Raw genomic sequence first — 16,975 nt, forward strand, 5'->3', positions numbered from 1 at the left:
AAATGGTTAAGACCACAGGAGTGTAAATCCAGCTTCATATTCTGAGTGGATGGAAAAAACTGCAACTCAGCTCATCAGCTAATCCTAAGCTTTAAAGTATTTTTGAGTGAGAATGTTAAAGTCAGAAATGTCAAAGTCATGTAAGAACTAATGTGTTAACCATAGACTTAAATATTTGTCTGAGCTTTTCCACCTGTGACATTATCTTCTTTTTTTTTTTTTTTTTCAGTCTGGATTACCCAGATGGCATTATTACGAATGGAGTACTAGTGGTAAAGTACATATTTATTGTGATCTTTCTTGTGTCTGAATAACAAATATTCATGTTTCTAACTCTGGAAACTTTGAGCTGTGTCCCAAACCCAGTACTGCTGCCTACTTTCTTCTATAAATGATAGGCTCAGAACTATCAGGAGTTAATGAAGAAAGTGTTACAATGCTCATAAAAATAGTTCCATATGTTAATACACTCATTATTTTGAATAGGGCTCATCTTCTTTGCTTAATTGTCTCTCTAAGTTCAAGCAGTTCATGAGTTGTTTCTCTTTATTTCAGTTTTGGAAAGAAATACCATATCATTATTGTCCTCGTGTTATCTGAAGACATAGTAATAGATAATAATTGTCTTGCTCATTGATCAACCAGAGGGGTTGGTTGGGAACAGTATGAATCACTTGCAATGGCATTTGCACTTCTCTCAATCATTATTCATCCTCTCTTGCTGCAGGCACGTGAGGTTTCCTGTTTGGAGGTTAGAGTGGATACAGGGAAGCTGAAGCAGCAATCCACAAGTGAGGTTATTGCTTCATTAGCCTATTGTTCTTGTGTTGTGATTCAGCCATTATATCAGATGTTGAAAAAAATTAATAATCCCTTGTGTACATTGCTCTATCTGTGTCATATAATACTTAGGTTTGCCATGCCCCACCTTGCAGAAAGATTGTATCTGTCAAAATTCAAGCTCATCGAGTGCTTAGTTATGAGGAAAATTTTAAACTGATGCAAAAATAGAGGCAGGTATACTGGACTGAAAAACTTGGAAAAATGAGGTTAATTCTTTTTATTTATTGTTTGTTCAAAACAATTTTTTTCTAAGTGGGATCTTTAAAAATTATCTCATAAGTAATATGTAGGAATCTTATCCCTTTGGTGCCTTAATAAAAAAAATAAACCTAAGTTCAAATGCAAAGTTGCATCAAAGGGGTCTTGGCAAATTGCAGGGAAGCTCTCTGCTACCATAGACTCACCAAAACAGTACTTTGTCTATAAAATATAACTCTAACAAATACAACAGGATTCTTTTTAAGTTGATTTAAATGAACTGTAGCTTGTGTAATGCTGTTCCTGGGGGAAAACCTCAAAACCTCATGACTGTTCTGAGTTAATTTGTGAATGGAAAATTGACTTCTATGAAGAAAATGGTGGCAATGACTAAGTTGCATTATAGGAAGTTTCAGACTGAGATGTAACAGAGGAAGGAAAGGTTAGTGACCTAAAATTATATGTCTCTTGGCCCTGATCTTGCAGGAGAACAGCATATGACCTCTCTGTAAACATAAAGGATTTTCTGTACAAGAAACTCAGCCTGCTGCTTGTTTCAGTTTTGTGATGTGGGGGCACATGCCAAGTAGCCTGATTGAGTTGTGGGTTTATAGATTTATTTGTGAGTCTTAATATTATAAAATGTTTACTATGAACCAGAACAGACTGACATCAAATAAATGACTTTTATGCAACATGAATAATCCAAAATGCCTCTGACACTCCTCTAAATCCAAATCTTGGTTTAATTTATTCATGGAAAGCATCTAACAAATAGAAAGCTATAGTATTTTAAAAATCTCTGAATTCTGTACATTCATTATTTATGTAGATTCACCAAGATATTTTAGCTCAGTTTTCAGTCTGTTTTTGCCACCTGAAGTCTACTTAGTCATTGTGGTGTAAGGAAAATTCAACAAAAAGTGAAGATTGGGTTTTTAAATTAGTTATGTTTGCTTGCTTGTAATATTTAAATTCCTGTTTGTTCCTTGCCTCTCCGCTTAGACCCAGAGCTTACATTTACAGTGAAAGGATCACATGAAGGAAGCCAGAAGATTTTGCTGGACTCTGGCCCCAGCCTTCATATAATCATATTTCACTGCATCATAAATGAGCAGACAAGACTGGATATCATATTACCAGAAGAAGTAAGTTCTCCTTCTGTTTGTTATTATTACTCAAATGAAATTAGAACAAAATATTAATAGAACCAGTAAACTGAACTAGGTTTCTGAGTGGAGAAGTTCAAGAGATGATAAACCTTTTATGTGTTTTGCTTTTTTACATTTTTTCAGCTGGCTGATGGAAATGAAACAGAGAAACCTGGGGTCCTTTCTTTTCCCCTGAATTCACTCCCTTTACAGAAGGAAATAACACTAGAAGAGGTGAGTGCTGTGAACCTTTTTAAATACGTAATTTAAAATATCCTTAATATTGTCCTGCTAGAAATAAAGTTACCAAGTAAACAAAATCACTGTATGAAATTATACAGCTATTCATTAGAAATGTTAACAAAATTTAAGGTTACTATATTCAACTTTGAGGAAGAACGTGTTAACAATAATTTTAATAATACAACAGTCATTGCAAACCTGCATCCTACTGTTAGAATTAAGTGGTTTCAAGGAACAAGGAATTACTGTAAAATGTACATTTGTTCAAAACCACATTTTTTTTTTTTATATTGGGGTGATACAAGCGAAGAACTGAAAAAAGACCCATCCAGATTATGAGCTTAATTCAGATTTTAGTTTGTCTTAATAATGATATCGGGGGTGCTGTTGTGAGTTTTTGTGGGTTTTTTTTTTTGGGTTTTTTTTTTTTTTTTAAATTTGATAAGGTAACTTTTTTCATTCTTGTTGCCCCTTCTAAATGTGCAAACTGGGAAGTGGTGTAAACATGCAAGCTTGTGGCACACTACCTGCCCCAAACACATACAGGCCTATTAGAGAAGCGAAAATTTGATTCCAGGGCAGGGAGTGAGGCTTTGGTTAATTGTATAAAAATAATGTCCTTAGCCATGTGATTTATTATTTGAGAACCACCTCTCTCGGTCAGAGCATTGAAGAGAAGGAATGTTTTAAAATTTGGTAGTAATTACCTTTACCTTTCTCATTTTCCAGGATAATTCATTTCACTTGTGCTTGACAGCAAGAAAATGGTAAGATAGCCTCTTTTAGTCCTGGCCCCCAGGACTGCTGTAAACTAGTTCTGTAGGCTTTTTCTGTGATAGGTGCAGAGATGAACACGTACTGTGTGAGTGCTGTGCTCACTGGTGCCCAAGGTAAGTGCAAGCCTGCTGCACTTACAGCACTGTGCATTCTGCAGGAGTCTGTGAGCCTTCATTCAGAGTAAATTCGTTGGTTTTATGCCTTTTGTTCTCACACATGAATAAAACTGTGCCATTCACTTATTGTTTTATTCCCCGTTTATGCCAAGATCTGCACATGGGGTGAAATAACCTTTAGCAGTCTCTAACTTTGCCAAATCACCAAAACAAACATAGGGTAGCCTGGCTTCTGCCCCTTCTGCTTCACTGGGCAGAATGGGAGCTGAGACCTGACCAGCTGCACCTCTGCCAACCCATTTGCAGGGACAGAATTGCACCAGTGAAAGGTAAAATTGAAGACAGTGACATTTTATGGTAGAGCTGAGAACTTCCTATGGTTCACAGCCAGCACCCCCATCTCATCCCCGTGTGGGATGAGATACAGAAGGAAGGTGTGTGGATTTTCACAGCACAAGAAAACTTTGTGTAAATGGAGAGCTACCTGTACAACCTCAGCCCATAACAAATATCTGACTTGTACATTTAACAGGCACACATATAGAAAGGGAGCAAGAAAAAAATGTTAATATACTGCTCAAAGAGTTGGGTTTCTCGTAAGGTAAATCATTTGACCTTATTCTCTTTTCAAAATTACACTGTGTGATAAATCAAATTTGCTGGAGAAGAAAGGTTAGCAGCATTAATCCTTGAAGCATTCGTATTTGTGAAATATTGGTGAAAATTATTTTCCGGACAGAGTTTGCAGCCACCAGAGGGTGATGTGATCCAGAAGATTTGGTCAATATTTAGTGTTATTCTCAGTAATAAGTGTATTTATGTTGCTGTAGGCACATAACATTAGCTGCAATTTGATTGGATTTCCACCTTTTTTTCTGAATTTTCTTTTGCTTCACATTTTTCAAGGGACAAAATTTCATGTGTCTGCGCATGTGAAAAAGAAAGCGATGGATATTCTTGTATTATTGCAGGACGAAGCTTGTGAATACTTATCTAGGAATATGTTCAGGACACAGGTGAAAGGCTGGAATTCCCAAGACTGAGCTGGGGGTGATGTTTGCCCTGCAGCTCAAGCTTCATCACATAACTCATTAGAACTCTCACTTTAAATGCTGGTAGTGGATTGTCAAAACCCGAGAACAAGTGATAATGTCATCACTTGAATTTTCCAGGATGTCATAGTGATAAACAGGAATGGGTGCAGAAAAAAATACTTCTGAATTTACTCCTTTTGGTGGTCTTTCCCTGACTTGCGTGTCTTGTCTTTTTGTCCATGTTCACAAGAGATCTACAGTACCTTGGAAACTCCTCTTCATCCACACTGCTGTTTCTTGCTGGCAGTAGAAATGGGGTGGTTTTGTTTTCCTTCTTTCCTTTATCAATACGCAGACTTGGAAATAACTTATTTTACAGATGATTTTTTTTTATTACCTGCCCTACAGATCTTGAAATCAGCTATAAATGATGTGTGCATTGATTTGTCCCATTGTCTGTTCCAGCTCAGGAGACCTGGATGTGCGCTTGGGGTTTAGCCTGTGCAGGGAGGAGCAGAACTTCCTGCGGAAAAGGAAGAAATATGTTGCTGCTGCTCTGAAAAAGATTCTTAATTTGGAAGAGGATCTGAAAGAGCATGAGGCAAGCCAATGCAATCCCTGGTAGCAACTGCTCTCGGGGGATCAAGGCCTGGCTTACAAGTTCAAACAACAAATAAAATCCCAGTGTAATTAGTCCTGCTGGTGTGGGCTAGGCATGGTCACCTAGGGCAAGGCATGAGCAAGAGAAGCTGTGGCCTGTTCATGTAGCAGAGTGAGGGAGGCAGGATAATGTCTTTATGGAGCCAAAAACTTCTGAGCAGCTCCTCAAACAGCCCATTCCTGTTTATTCTGGATATTGCTCATGGATCTCAGGAGAAAAGTTTATAGTGGGCAGACATGGAACATCTGGGCAATGCTGCTTGCAAAATAGAGGGCCTTAACATAGAGATGAGGTGGTGGCCATGGCATGTGTGTAAAGGGCGTTGAGGAAGAAGGAAAAATTTTCACAGACATCTGAATGAAAATTCTTGGAGTGGTTTCTGCAGCAAAATTAGCTGTATTGTTGGGAAAAATGAGGGATAGAATAAAGCTATCAATCTGGCAAAGAAGAGTGGATCTTACAGTATCACTGAGTTGTTGATGAAATAGCTGTTTGTAAGTTTAGCTGTATCACTCTAGACCCTGTTCCTGCCCTGTAATTGGGTCATAAGCTTTGCAACTGCTGATGCCTAACTGGGTTGCTGACAATCAGAAAAGTAGACACATACCAACAGAAAGGACACTCTTCAGCTGACAGTTAAAAAAAAAAAAGAGTGCTGTGGAAAATATGATTCAAAAATATTAATTTGGATTTCAGGACAGAGAATAATACAGGAAACAAAGTTTTCAACAAAGCTGAAAAGAACATTTTCAACCATTTTTACAAGCTGTCTGAGAGGTTCCCCACACACAGAAAACTCTTTTCTGAAAGGCCTAATTACTGTGGCTCTCCTATTCATGTGTTTAACTTCAGAAATATGGGGAAATATCCCCTCTACTTAATTAGCTGACTTATATTTGAACTGAAAAAAAATCATTAGTATTTTAACTTATAAAAAATACGTTAGAAAATGTAAACCCCAGAATATAATTTCTGGAGTTTATTCTGACTTTAGCTAATATTATGAGATTTTCCTCATTATTTTATAAAATTTCCTATATTTAAAAAGAGTTTATGGTACAAAGAACATCTGTTTTCTCCCTTTTCTGAGCTTTTGTTCTTTTCATAGAGGAGGAGAATTATTTCCTTCAGGCTCTATTCATTGACTTTGGAACACAGATTCCTTTATCAAATTAGAAGCTAATACTTGAAAGGTATAAATAGACATTTTCCATGGGGTGTGTAAGCATCCACACTCTGGTTGCTAACGGAAGCAGAGGGTGTACTAGATCAGGAAAAGATAAGGAGAAGAATAGTCTGTCTCTTCAATTACACTTGGCTCATGGAGGGGGAAACCCTATCAATGACTGTGCTTCAGGACATAAAGTAATTGATGGCCGGGGGCCAGGAAGACTTTGGCTATTGTGTGGTCTGGCTGATTACAGGGTGCTGCACATTCCTGTGTGACACTGGTCATTGTTAGAGGCAGAATCATGGATCCCTAACCTGCACCAGTGTGGTAAATCTTGTGTTTTTTTCTGTGACAGCTGCTAATAATACACTTTGAGAAAAATTCCAGGGTGGTGAGGTTGATTTCCAGTTGTATGTTAAGTAAACACCTTCTCACCCCATCAGAGAGGGTAAGACATAAGCCTTCCTTCTTGCAGCAGTCAGGTGGTGGCAAACAAACCCTCTGCAGCAATCACATCCTTTCCATCCCAAGCAGCATCCCTGCTTGTATCAATGCCCGTGACCTGCTATCTGCTTTCTGCAGTAAGGGCTGTTTGTATCTAACTCATGCACAGCTTTTGCTCCTTCTGCCTTGCTGTGTTGACCAGGTGCCAGTGGTGGCCATCACAACCACCGGGGGCGGAACGCGATCCCTCACAGCGATGTATGGCAGCCTGCTGGGCCTCCAGAAACTCAACCTCTTGGACTGCATTTCCTACATCGGGGGCCTGTCGGGGACCACATGGTGAGAGGGACGCAAACAAGCTTTGTGTGTTCTCTGCTCAATATGTTGACTCCGTACAATACTGTTAGCTTACATGGCACTTAGCAAGGCAAAAGCATTTCTGTTCTGCCCACTCTCTGTCCACCTGGAGCAAGGAAGCAAAACATACTGAGTAAGAGATCAATCATCACACTCATCAACTGCTTTTGTCAGCTCGCTGACTCGGTCTATGCCTAATATCTTCATCTAAATGCTCTATTCCCTTTTCATATTATATCAGTTGTACCTTAGACTAAATACAATAAATTTGTCTTTAGACTGGAAATTGAAGAAAGATGGGAAGAAGAATTTATGCCTGCCATTTGCTGGTTATTCTCACTTCCATTTTGGATTTACAGTGCATCTCCCTCTGGTAAAAGATGTATTTGGGGCTAGAGGAATTAATATTGTCACAAAAGGCCAACAAATGATATCAAGTTACTCACCTTGGAGAGACTGCAGATACAGTGGTTTGTTGTGAAGTGCTCTCTTCTCCCAGTGGGCATAGAGCAGATGATGCCATAGTTAAAATAACCGAAGTATTTAATCAAGTAGGTTCTAGGTACCCCAATCCTCTACACCTGTTTGGAAGCGGAGAGCTTTTTTTCACTGAGTTATGGGTCACTTTATGTAAGTCCAAACTTCAATGGTAGGTTTTTCTTTTAACTTCTCTGTATATATGTGGAGATCTGAATCTACCTGTGTTAGGATTTCAAGGGACAAGTAAGAATGGTCATACAAGGACATGCCCAAAACTGCCAAGTTTTCTTGGTGGCAGAAGTCATTAGCAGATATATGGGAACAAATGCAGGACCAGAGCAGAGTAGTAGTGACTGGTCCCTAAAATACTCCCTACCTTCCAAGAAATAGATTAGATGAATACTTGCAGAACCTTTGAATTTGAAAACCTCGGGTCTTGGTTTCTTTTCTCCCTTGAATTTCAAGGTAATTCTTGAGCCCATTTTAAAACATCCAAACCAGGAAAACTTGGAGGTTTTGTTTGCTCCTAAAATGAGTGTTTTTTAAGTGTGAACCCCATAACAATTAAGAAACAGGCAAATAGGTTGCACATCTGTTTTCTGAAAGCAAACCACAGCATTATGCCTCTTTCATTATTTTCTACTAACATTTCTTCAGGACCATGGCAAACTTATATGAAGATGCTAATTGGTCACAAAAATATCTGGAGGATGCAATCAAGGAAGCTCGCAAGCAAGTAACCAAATCCAAGATCTGCTGTTTTTCTTTGGATTGTCTGAAGTACTATTACAATGACCTGATGGAGAGGACTAAAGAAGGACATAACACTTCTTTCATAGACCTTTGGGGTCTCGTCATTGAATCCATGCTACATGATAAGGTATTGCTCCTTTCTTTCACATAATTGCAGAGCTTCTAGAGCTACAGTGGAGAAGAAAATAAATCCTGCATGCCATTCACTAATACTGATGCAAATAATTAGTTTAGCAGTTGATTAAATATGATATTCAGTTCCATTATTAAAACACTGCTCTAGATTTAAAGGGAGCTTGACCTTGAACTGAAGGAGCCATGTCATAGCAGTTAAAGGCGTTCTTTCCCCTTAAATAGAGAAGTATCCTGAGAAAAAGTATTTTGAATTGTAAATAAATCATTTTGGACATAAAATATTCTGACTATAAGAGGCACTTAAAAATTTGAATTAATTTGCTTCTCCAGCATAAATTATGATATGCATTTATAAAGTGACCTAGGTATAGACTGCATATGGTTCACATGGTGAGAAAGACCATTTTCTAAATATGGCACCCAGTTTTAAGAAGTTTTGTTAATTTAAAAATAGTGTATCTTAAACAGTTTCCTTTTGGTTGAAGTTTATACAATAAAGTTTTAAATTGTCATGTGCAATAGCATATATTCTTGAATATGTATATATTTGCAGAATATCTTAAAATTCTTTTCCAAGACCTAGCCAAGGAAAGAACTTTACCTTTCACTTAGCTGCATGATTTTTCCTGGAACTGGTTTGTTGTTGGTTTTGTTTTTTTTTTTCCTGACTGAATCTACAATCAACTTCTCTGCATATCTCAAAATCTGAGAACCCATATAAGGTGTAGCTGCTTCTTATGGGATACTTGCCAAGTTTGGAATATCCCATGACAGATATTTCAGAACAATCCAGTTACCTGGGAATGGAAAGGAGAACTTAGATAAGGCTGGATAGGGCTGATAATTCACATTATATTATTTGAAATGCAAGTTGTTTTACACCTCATTCCATTTACCCTTTTAAATCAAAACCAGAAAGATGAGCACAGACTCTCGGACCAGCGTCAGGCAGTGGATAATGGCCAGAACCCGCTGCCCATCTATGTGGCCATCAACCTCAAGTCCAACTATAGTGCCCAGGCATTCAGAGGTAATGGTTATGATCTACATTTCTTAACAAATTTATAATTTAAATGGTCTAAACTAAGATGATGTGGATATAAACAGCTTTAATAATGCAATAGTATTTTCATTCTAATTGCAAATAAACCCTACCCAAAAGTCAATAAATTTTCAGATTCAAGATGTCAAAGTCACAATTTATCCTATCATAAAAGCCTTGGAATGAAACAAATTCTTATATGGTTCCATTTGGTCTTATTTTGAACAATTAAAGAAAAGGTTTTGAATTTTTGGGACCAATGTCAGGTAAATCACTATTTCCTCTATTAGTTTGCGCAGCATTTAACATGAGCAGCTAAGAACATGACACCAAGTGAATGCCAAGCTCTCTGTCCCTAGAGCTCTAAAGGCAACAAGTTATGCATGAGCAACACATACTTTGGGGTAAGATTAAGTCTGTTAAGGGAATGCCTGTGGTTTCATTCGGACCACGGCTTTTTTTTTCTGGAGGTTGCTCTGTCACAGCCTGGAACTGCCCTGCCCCAGTGTGGAAGGACCTCATGGCATCAGTACTGTCGGCAATACAGACACAGCCATGGCTGGTGAATGGCATGCTGTCAACTAGCCAGCATCTTTCTCATTGGGTTTTCTTCCTGGAACTCTTCTGTTTAGTATCATCTAACATGTTGTCTAACATGTTTCCCTTTTCATGGTCTGGCTGTTGTTGCCATAGAGTGGCTGGAGTTCACTCCTTATGAAGTTGGTCTGCTGAAGTACGGAGCGTCTATTCGCGCAGAGCACTTTGGAAGTCAATTCTTTATGGGAAGGATGGTGAAGAAGCTCTCAGAGACCCGGATCTGCTATATGCAAGGTGAATGTTGCCTTGGGGAAAGGTGGTCTACTGGAGAGAGCTGGTAAGGGTGAGCACATGGTCTGTGGTGGACACCACTGGGAATACACCGGCAGACAGGTTGAGCAGGTGTGAGTTTACACTAGCAAGGATGTACTCATGAAGTATGCCCACAAAGGCATCTGTACAGACAGAAAGGAAGTATCCAATGGGAAGAACTGAAGGTATGTATCAATTAAGATTCTTCCGAGGCCACTCCATCAATCAGCTTCTATTCCTCTTTCCTGTTATAGGCATGTGGAGTAGTATATTTTCCATAGATGTGATGTATGTCTGGAATTTGGCTGCTGATTCAGAAGATTTCTGGTGCAGATGGACCAGAGACAGAGTAAAAGATATAGGTGAGATTTTAAAATTTTGCACCACTGGTATATTGTTTATGTTTTGTGAAGATGTGTCATGCATAAAGAAATGCTGTCAGAGAGTAAAAGATGAGGAAAGAAAAGCAGAGATGACAACTAAGAATTTTTTTCTGCCTAATTTAAAACTAAATTGCTCTTCTTTGGAAAAGTTGTGTAAAAGCTGTACCTTTTCCTGAAGGTCATACAGACACAAACCCAGTCTCTTTCAGATATATAGAAATCATGTTGTATCAAAAACATATCTTGAGATTGTTAAATTAGGATATGGTCCTCCTTGGCCAGTAATAACATGGTAGAGAAATGGCTCTTGCAGAGGGCTGATTTCTCCACTGAACTACCCACGGGGAAAGCTTGCTCTTGCTGTTAACTGCACAGGGAACCTGTAGTGACTGGTCTCCTAATTTACTTGATGCTGAGGCTGGGTGACACTCACATGCATTTTGAAGGTGTCCTGTTGACAGGTCTCCTGTATATTTTGAGACTGCTCTCTCTCCTCCACCACATGCTACAGTAGAGGTGGGCATCATTTGAGAAAGCTTAGAGTGGAAGGTGATCCTTGCTGCCTGGCAGCCTGCTGCCTGCAGGTAGCCGGTCATTTAATTCACTGTCTAATGCTGAATTTTATTTGGTGGCATAGACCTTAAGGGCTTATAACTATGTTTGATTAACTTTGGAGTGGGGGAAGATGATACCTGTCGTTATTAGTCACTCAATTTTTCAAAATACTAGTCATTTCAGAAAATTATCCTAAACTTAAAATGTCTTCTTTCCATCTTGCAGCAGAAGAACCCTTTCTGTCTGTGAATCCCTATGAAGTAGACACGTGTCTTTTCACTCCCTCGAGTGTCTTCTCCTCCACTCTGCGAGATGTCTTAACAGGACGCCCAACCATTGCACAGTATCCCAATTTTATCAGAGGCTTCCAGCTGCACAACAAGTACTTGGAGAGTGAAGGATTTTCTACCTGGAAAGGCACAGTAAACCAGCATGCTTTTCAGTAATATTCTAAGAAGGTTTAGGTTTAAGAATTCACTTAGGATTTCCAACAAAGAGCTGAGACTGACTTCTGAAATGCCACTTCTCCCTTTAAAAATTGGAAACATGAAAGCCAGATTTGAACAGCATTTCAGTTTTGGTGGGGGGGTGTTGAAGAGCGAAATTATACCTGCCTGTCTGGGGATTATGTTCCTGTGGATAAAGTGAGCTCAGCCTAAGACAGCACGAGAGATCACCCCTCTAGGGCTGAAGCAGCATGAGGTGCTCAGGAAGGGGGAAGGAAAAAACAGTAGCATGTCACTTACTCCTGTAAATAAGTACAGCTGGAGTGAGGACAAAATTCTTGATTATTTCTTCTTTACCTTCCTTCAGAGGAGAAATCCATTCTTGCGTTTTATTTGTAGTAATGAGAAATAATTATGTTTCAGACACAGTGATAGACTCCTTCCCAAATAAACTGATGGAAACAGCAGACAGTGACCTCTCCCTGGTTGATACTGGCTTTTTCATTAATACCAGCTACCCACCACTTTTGAGATCAAACAGGGAGGTCGATGTCCTCCTGCATTTGAATTACAGCGGAGGGTCCCAAACACTGGTAAGAAAAGCCATGATATCTGAAATCGTTTTCCTTCATGTCCTTTTGGTCTCTGCCAATTGTCAGTACTGGAATGTGAATTACATTATTATTATTGTATCTAATTTATTATTTAGATCATTAGGCAATTGATTTCTCAGTAACTAAGAAGGATATTAGAAGATGATGATGGATATAGGCATTTCAAAATCATCAAGATCTTCACTGCAGTGGATCCAATAGCTTTTAAAAACTGATGGATTATATTCTGGATTATATTATAAACTGATGGAGTAGTCTGAAACTCTTCTACTGATTTTGGTTATCCTTGTACTGAACAAACTACAAAGGCAATGGAAAGTCCTGAAAATATTTTAACAGACTAAATGAGGAAACCTGTCTTGGCCTTTATATCTCATACCAGTCCTATGGAAATGTAGCAGCTAATGCCAGATTGATTCATAATTTGAAATAATATAATAGTGTTGCATGTATAATGATAATAATACAAAAACAAACATAGGTTTATAGTAAAGATAACTGTTAAAGTTTTTTTATGAGGTCACAAGATATGTTGATAAGTGTATTTATTAATAGGGAGTCATTATCAGGTAACACCAATTATGCAGAGAACAGAAAGACTGGGAAAGTGGTAAATAATGAAGAATTCAAGACAATGATGAAGACTAATCTGGACTGATGTGTTTCTTCACCATTCTTGTAGTTTCTTTTCCTTCCCCTTCTGAACCTCTTTCAATGGGATCATAAATCAGATCTGTGGGTTTTAGATTAATTTTCAAGTTCAGAGAAAGTGACTGCTTTCTTGTTTTGCTTAAAGCCGTGTAGAAAATAAGATAAGCTGCAATGTCTGGTGTGGTTATGATTGTTTCCATCTGAAATTTAATATCTTGCCAGAGGGAGAGTCAAACCTTGGGATATTCATTTTAGCTGCTGCTAAAATATTAGTTTAAAATATTTAAGATAATAATAATAAGATATTTAGTTTAAAATATCCAGGTCTCTGTATTACTTTTCATTGTTTGCAATAATTTTATATATATATTTTTTCTTTCATCCAGCCTCTGGATCAGATTGCGAAGTACTTCTCAGAGCAAGAAATTCCATTTCCCAAAATTGAGATAAGTGAGGAAGACAGGGAAAACTTGAAGGAGTGCTATGTGTTTGAAGAGGCTGACAGTCCACAAGCTCCAACAGTGCTTTTCTTTCCCCTAGTAAATGACACTTACAAGAAATATAAAGCTCCTGGTGAGTCATCTGTAATAGCAATTTTAATAAAAAGTTGTTTTCCTAGTGAATTCTTTCAATTTCATATCTAATGTGTCTGTCACTGTCATCTCTGACCTTTCCAATGCCAGCATGGGTCTCATTACTGAAAAAAATAACTGCTCTGTCTCATGACATCTGAACTATATGAACTCCAGAATCTTTCTTAAAGCACAGGCACTTATTTCACAAGAACTACTAGAGGTAGTATGAAAGCAAAAATTCTGATACTTCTACACCTTGAGGGGTAGGTTCTGAAAACAAGATGTTTTTCTCTACAGACATGGACTTGTCATGCACTGCTGTTTGCAAACAAAGACAAGGAAAAACCTTCTGCTGGTTTTGGTGTGAAACCCATTCATTCAAGTTTTTTTTTCACATATTTAAAAGTAGTCTCTGAAACTGAGGTTTGAGTGGGCAGAGATCTTTGATTTTAATTGAATTATGTCCTCTGTCTGAGTGCAATTATTTCTCCTGATCTTTCAGTGAGGTGGCTATTATTTTGTCTAGTATAAGAGTATCTGGTTTCCTTTTTGCTTGTGCTTTTCTAGCTGGGTAAAAAAGTCTATGTTGTCCCAGCAGTGGTCTAGCATTGCTGCTGCTGATGTTCTTCTAATTTCAAGCTGTTTGAGTGATGTAAATGTCAAATGATGTAAAATCATATTTGGACAGAGGCTTGATCCAGAGGCTGAAGAATACAGTGCTACTAGCACAGTACTTTTACTTGCCTCTGGCAAATTATATCTTTCCTTCCAAGTCTCCCTTTTTCACCTGTGATTATGTAAATACTGATAGGAGCCACATACTGCAATAAAACCTTCTTGGTGCATCTCCCCGTGGTTTGTCCCCTTAGGTGTGGAAAGGAGTCCTGAAGAGATGGCTGAAGGCAAAGTTGATGTCTCCAGCATCCTCTCCCCATTTACAACAAGAGAGGTGTGTTTCAGCGAAGAGAATTTTGACAAACTGGTGAAACTGACAGATTACAACGTCCTGAACAACGAGAAGTTGATTATTCAGGCCTTGCGCTTGGCGGTGGCACGGAGGAAGCAGAGGAATTTTTAGCCACCACACACTACCTTCAGTCTTTCATGTGGTATTTCTTGGGTCGTCTGTGTTTTGGTGAGGTCAAGATGTTTGATTCTTATCAGTGATACTTGCAGTGGAAATCACATCATCCTAAGGACATTCTGGACTCCACCCTATTTACATGGCTCTTCAGAAAAACAGATTGGAATTTACCAGTGGTTTAATCCAAAACAAACCTCAAAGCAGTAAATTTGTTTTTAGTTTTTTTTACCAAGTTACATTACTAATTGTTACATATATTCAATATAAATTATTATAATGTTGTGGAAGATAATAATGAATTATGTGGCCTATTAAAATTTGTATCCAAAGAGTATTTATATGGTGCGTTTTCTGTGTGGCAGGGCAACAATCCCTTGAATTGTAATTTTTTTGTAAATAACTAATTAATTGGGCTGGTCTTGCTTATTTAATTATTGAAGGTTGTCATCTCTGATTTGATTGTCTGTCCACTATGAGATTTTTATTTAACTGTCTTCACAAGTCTGAAAATAATTTTCTGAAGTTAATATCAGTGTTGTTAAAATTTATACACTTTTCACCATCAATAAAGAATTACCCCTGAATTAGATCATCTTTGTTTCAGAAGATCAAACATGTCCTCTTTGAGCTGCTGTTCCCAGACCCATTTAGATTTAGCCTAAGCAGTGGACGCATTGCCCAACTTTCCTTCACTTTTCTCTTGGAGTTTCTCCTGATTGTCCTGTCTCACTCACTTTTACCTGCCTTCACTGTTCCTGAAGGATGACCTTGTGATTTCTCTCAGTGTTTCATAAGATGGGAAGTGGCTGCTAGCTGTTTGTGCAGAATAGGGCAATGCAAGAGACCCTTCCATAGCTTTCACACCTGTTCAACACTTACATATAGGTGGCCATTGAATCTTAGTATGTATTGTATAGGTGGCCTTTGAGCCATAGTGAAATATATGCATTGTATAAGTGGCCTATGAGTCTCAGTAAAATATATGTATTTATAAGTGGCCTTGCCCCGATCCTAGTTGCTCTAAATGGGCTGCAGCTGTGATGTCCTTAATTGGGTGGCAGCTGTGGCTAATGAAGATAACTGGGATAAAAGGGTGTGGGTTGGCCAGTCAGGGAGAGCCTTGGAGGAGCCCTGATGAAGAAGCAGGAACAACACTGCTGTGAAGAGCTGTGTGTGAGAAAACCACCCACAAGGTATGGGACTCTAGATATATGATAACAACAATATGATAACAACACTTACAGGAGAATGGTCTTTGCAGACAGTAGTTGCCAAGACTCCTCTCACAGCTCTCTAACAGGCAGATCACAAGTTCAGTCTTTCACAACATCAGCCTTGCACTGTGGAGCTGTGATTCATGAAGAGATTAGTCACAGGAGCTCAGAAAATGTTTTGGATTAGCTTCCATTTGTTAATAAAAATTTCCACTGTTGTGAGGAAATTCAGACAGTCAGCAGGGCAGAGTTAGTATAGTTTTGACTATCTTCAGAAATGACAATTTATTTAGCATAGAATGAAGTTCTAGGTAATAAATGGTAGAATAGGATTATTTGATTTATTCCTAAAAAATTAACCAGCTGATGGGCCATTGAAGAGCCATTTTTGTGGAGGGGGAGAATGAGAGGGCAATGTTTTTCACTTATGAGCATGTTCATTGCGTTCATATACCTGAAACTCTTGAAAGAGCACAGTGTAACCCTGATTTCAGGTACAATATTGTATGTTTAAATCTAGATTATTGTCCCTCCAAGTGTGAGGCAGCTGTAATTGTGCTTCAGTACACTAGAATAGTTAGTTCATGGGATGCTTCTGGGTTCTTTCTAGAGATGTCTTTCAGTTTACTCTCATGGTTTCCTAGACCTTTTCGCTGGAAATGAAACAAAGTAGGATGGAGGATGTTTCAATCTGTTTTACAGGGGAAACTTGCTCAGCAACAGGATGGAAAAAAACCAGGAAAGTGCAATATGCGGGCTGAAACTGATTAATGCTGCTTTTCTTTGTGTCCTGCTGGCTGACACGAAACCTGCTTTTCCCTCTCTGAGAGTTCCTACTACTCTCAAGCTCTTCAGTTTCCCCAGTGTTTCAATATTGTCTTTTTGAAACAGAGTACTAATAGTGATTGTTTTTATATATATATATTAAATTGTTAATTTCAAGATATTCAGGATGACTGATAAAAACATGCAGGCTTGTAATCGAGCTTTTGCCGTCTCTTCAGGAATATTTTCCTTTTGGGGTGACTTCCTTTTACTGCTGCTTCTGTGATCTGTTAGTTACCCATTCTTAATGTGTTCAAAATTTGTCTGGGTGACATCTAGTTCTTAGGTTAGAATGTATTAAAGTGCCAAATATTTTAGGAAATAAAATTATGTCATATCATTGAAGTTACCTTCTCAACTGGGTTCTCAATTAA

General features: G+C 38.3%; 1 protein-coding gene across 1 annotated transcript in view; it reads left to right on the forward strand.

Moving 5' to 3' along the window:
* Positions 1 to 14,878, forward strand: part of LOC131084472 (cytosolic phospholipase A2 epsilon-like) — a 32,617-nt gene extending 17,739 nt beyond the window's left edge. The window contains exons 7-21 of the mRNA XM_058025998.1: positions 230 to 272; positions 728 to 791; positions 2,047 to 2,189; positions 2,337 to 2,426; positions 3,165 to 3,202; positions 4,828 to 4,963; positions 6,841 to 6,977; positions 8,133 to 8,355; positions 9,279 to 9,393; positions 10,099 to 10,236; positions 10,509 to 10,616; positions 11,418 to 11,609; positions 12,062 to 12,231; positions 13,290 to 13,476; positions 14,348 to 14,878. Coding sequence (XP_057881981.1) covers positions 230 to 272; positions 728 to 791; positions 2,047 to 2,189; positions 2,337 to 2,426; positions 3,165 to 3,202; positions 4,828 to 4,963; positions 6,841 to 6,977; positions 8,133 to 8,355; positions 9,279 to 9,393; positions 10,099 to 10,236; positions 10,509 to 10,616; positions 11,418 to 11,609; positions 12,062 to 12,231; positions 13,290 to 13,476; positions 14,348 to 14,556 — 1,993 coding nt within the window. The 3' untranslated portion in view covers positions 14,557 to 14,878. The remainder of the gene's footprint in view (positions 1 to 229; positions 273 to 727; positions 792 to 2,046; positions 2,190 to 2,336; positions 2,427 to 3,164; positions 3,203 to 4,827; positions 4,964 to 6,840; positions 6,978 to 8,132; positions 8,356 to 9,278; positions 9,394 to 10,098; positions 10,237 to 10,508; positions 10,617 to 11,417; positions 11,610 to 12,061; positions 12,232 to 13,289; positions 13,477 to 14,347) is intronic.
* Positions 14,879 to 16,975: the final 2,097 nt, after the last annotated feature.

The sequence above is a fragment of the Melospiza georgiana genome, chromosome 6 (assembly GCF_028018845.1).
Source record: "Melospiza georgiana isolate bMelGeo1 chromosome 6, bMelGeo1.pri, whole genome shotgun sequence".
In the NCBI taxonomy this organism is placed as follows: Eukaryota; Metazoa; Chordata; class Aves; order Passeriformes; family Passerellidae; genus Melospiza; species Melospiza georgiana.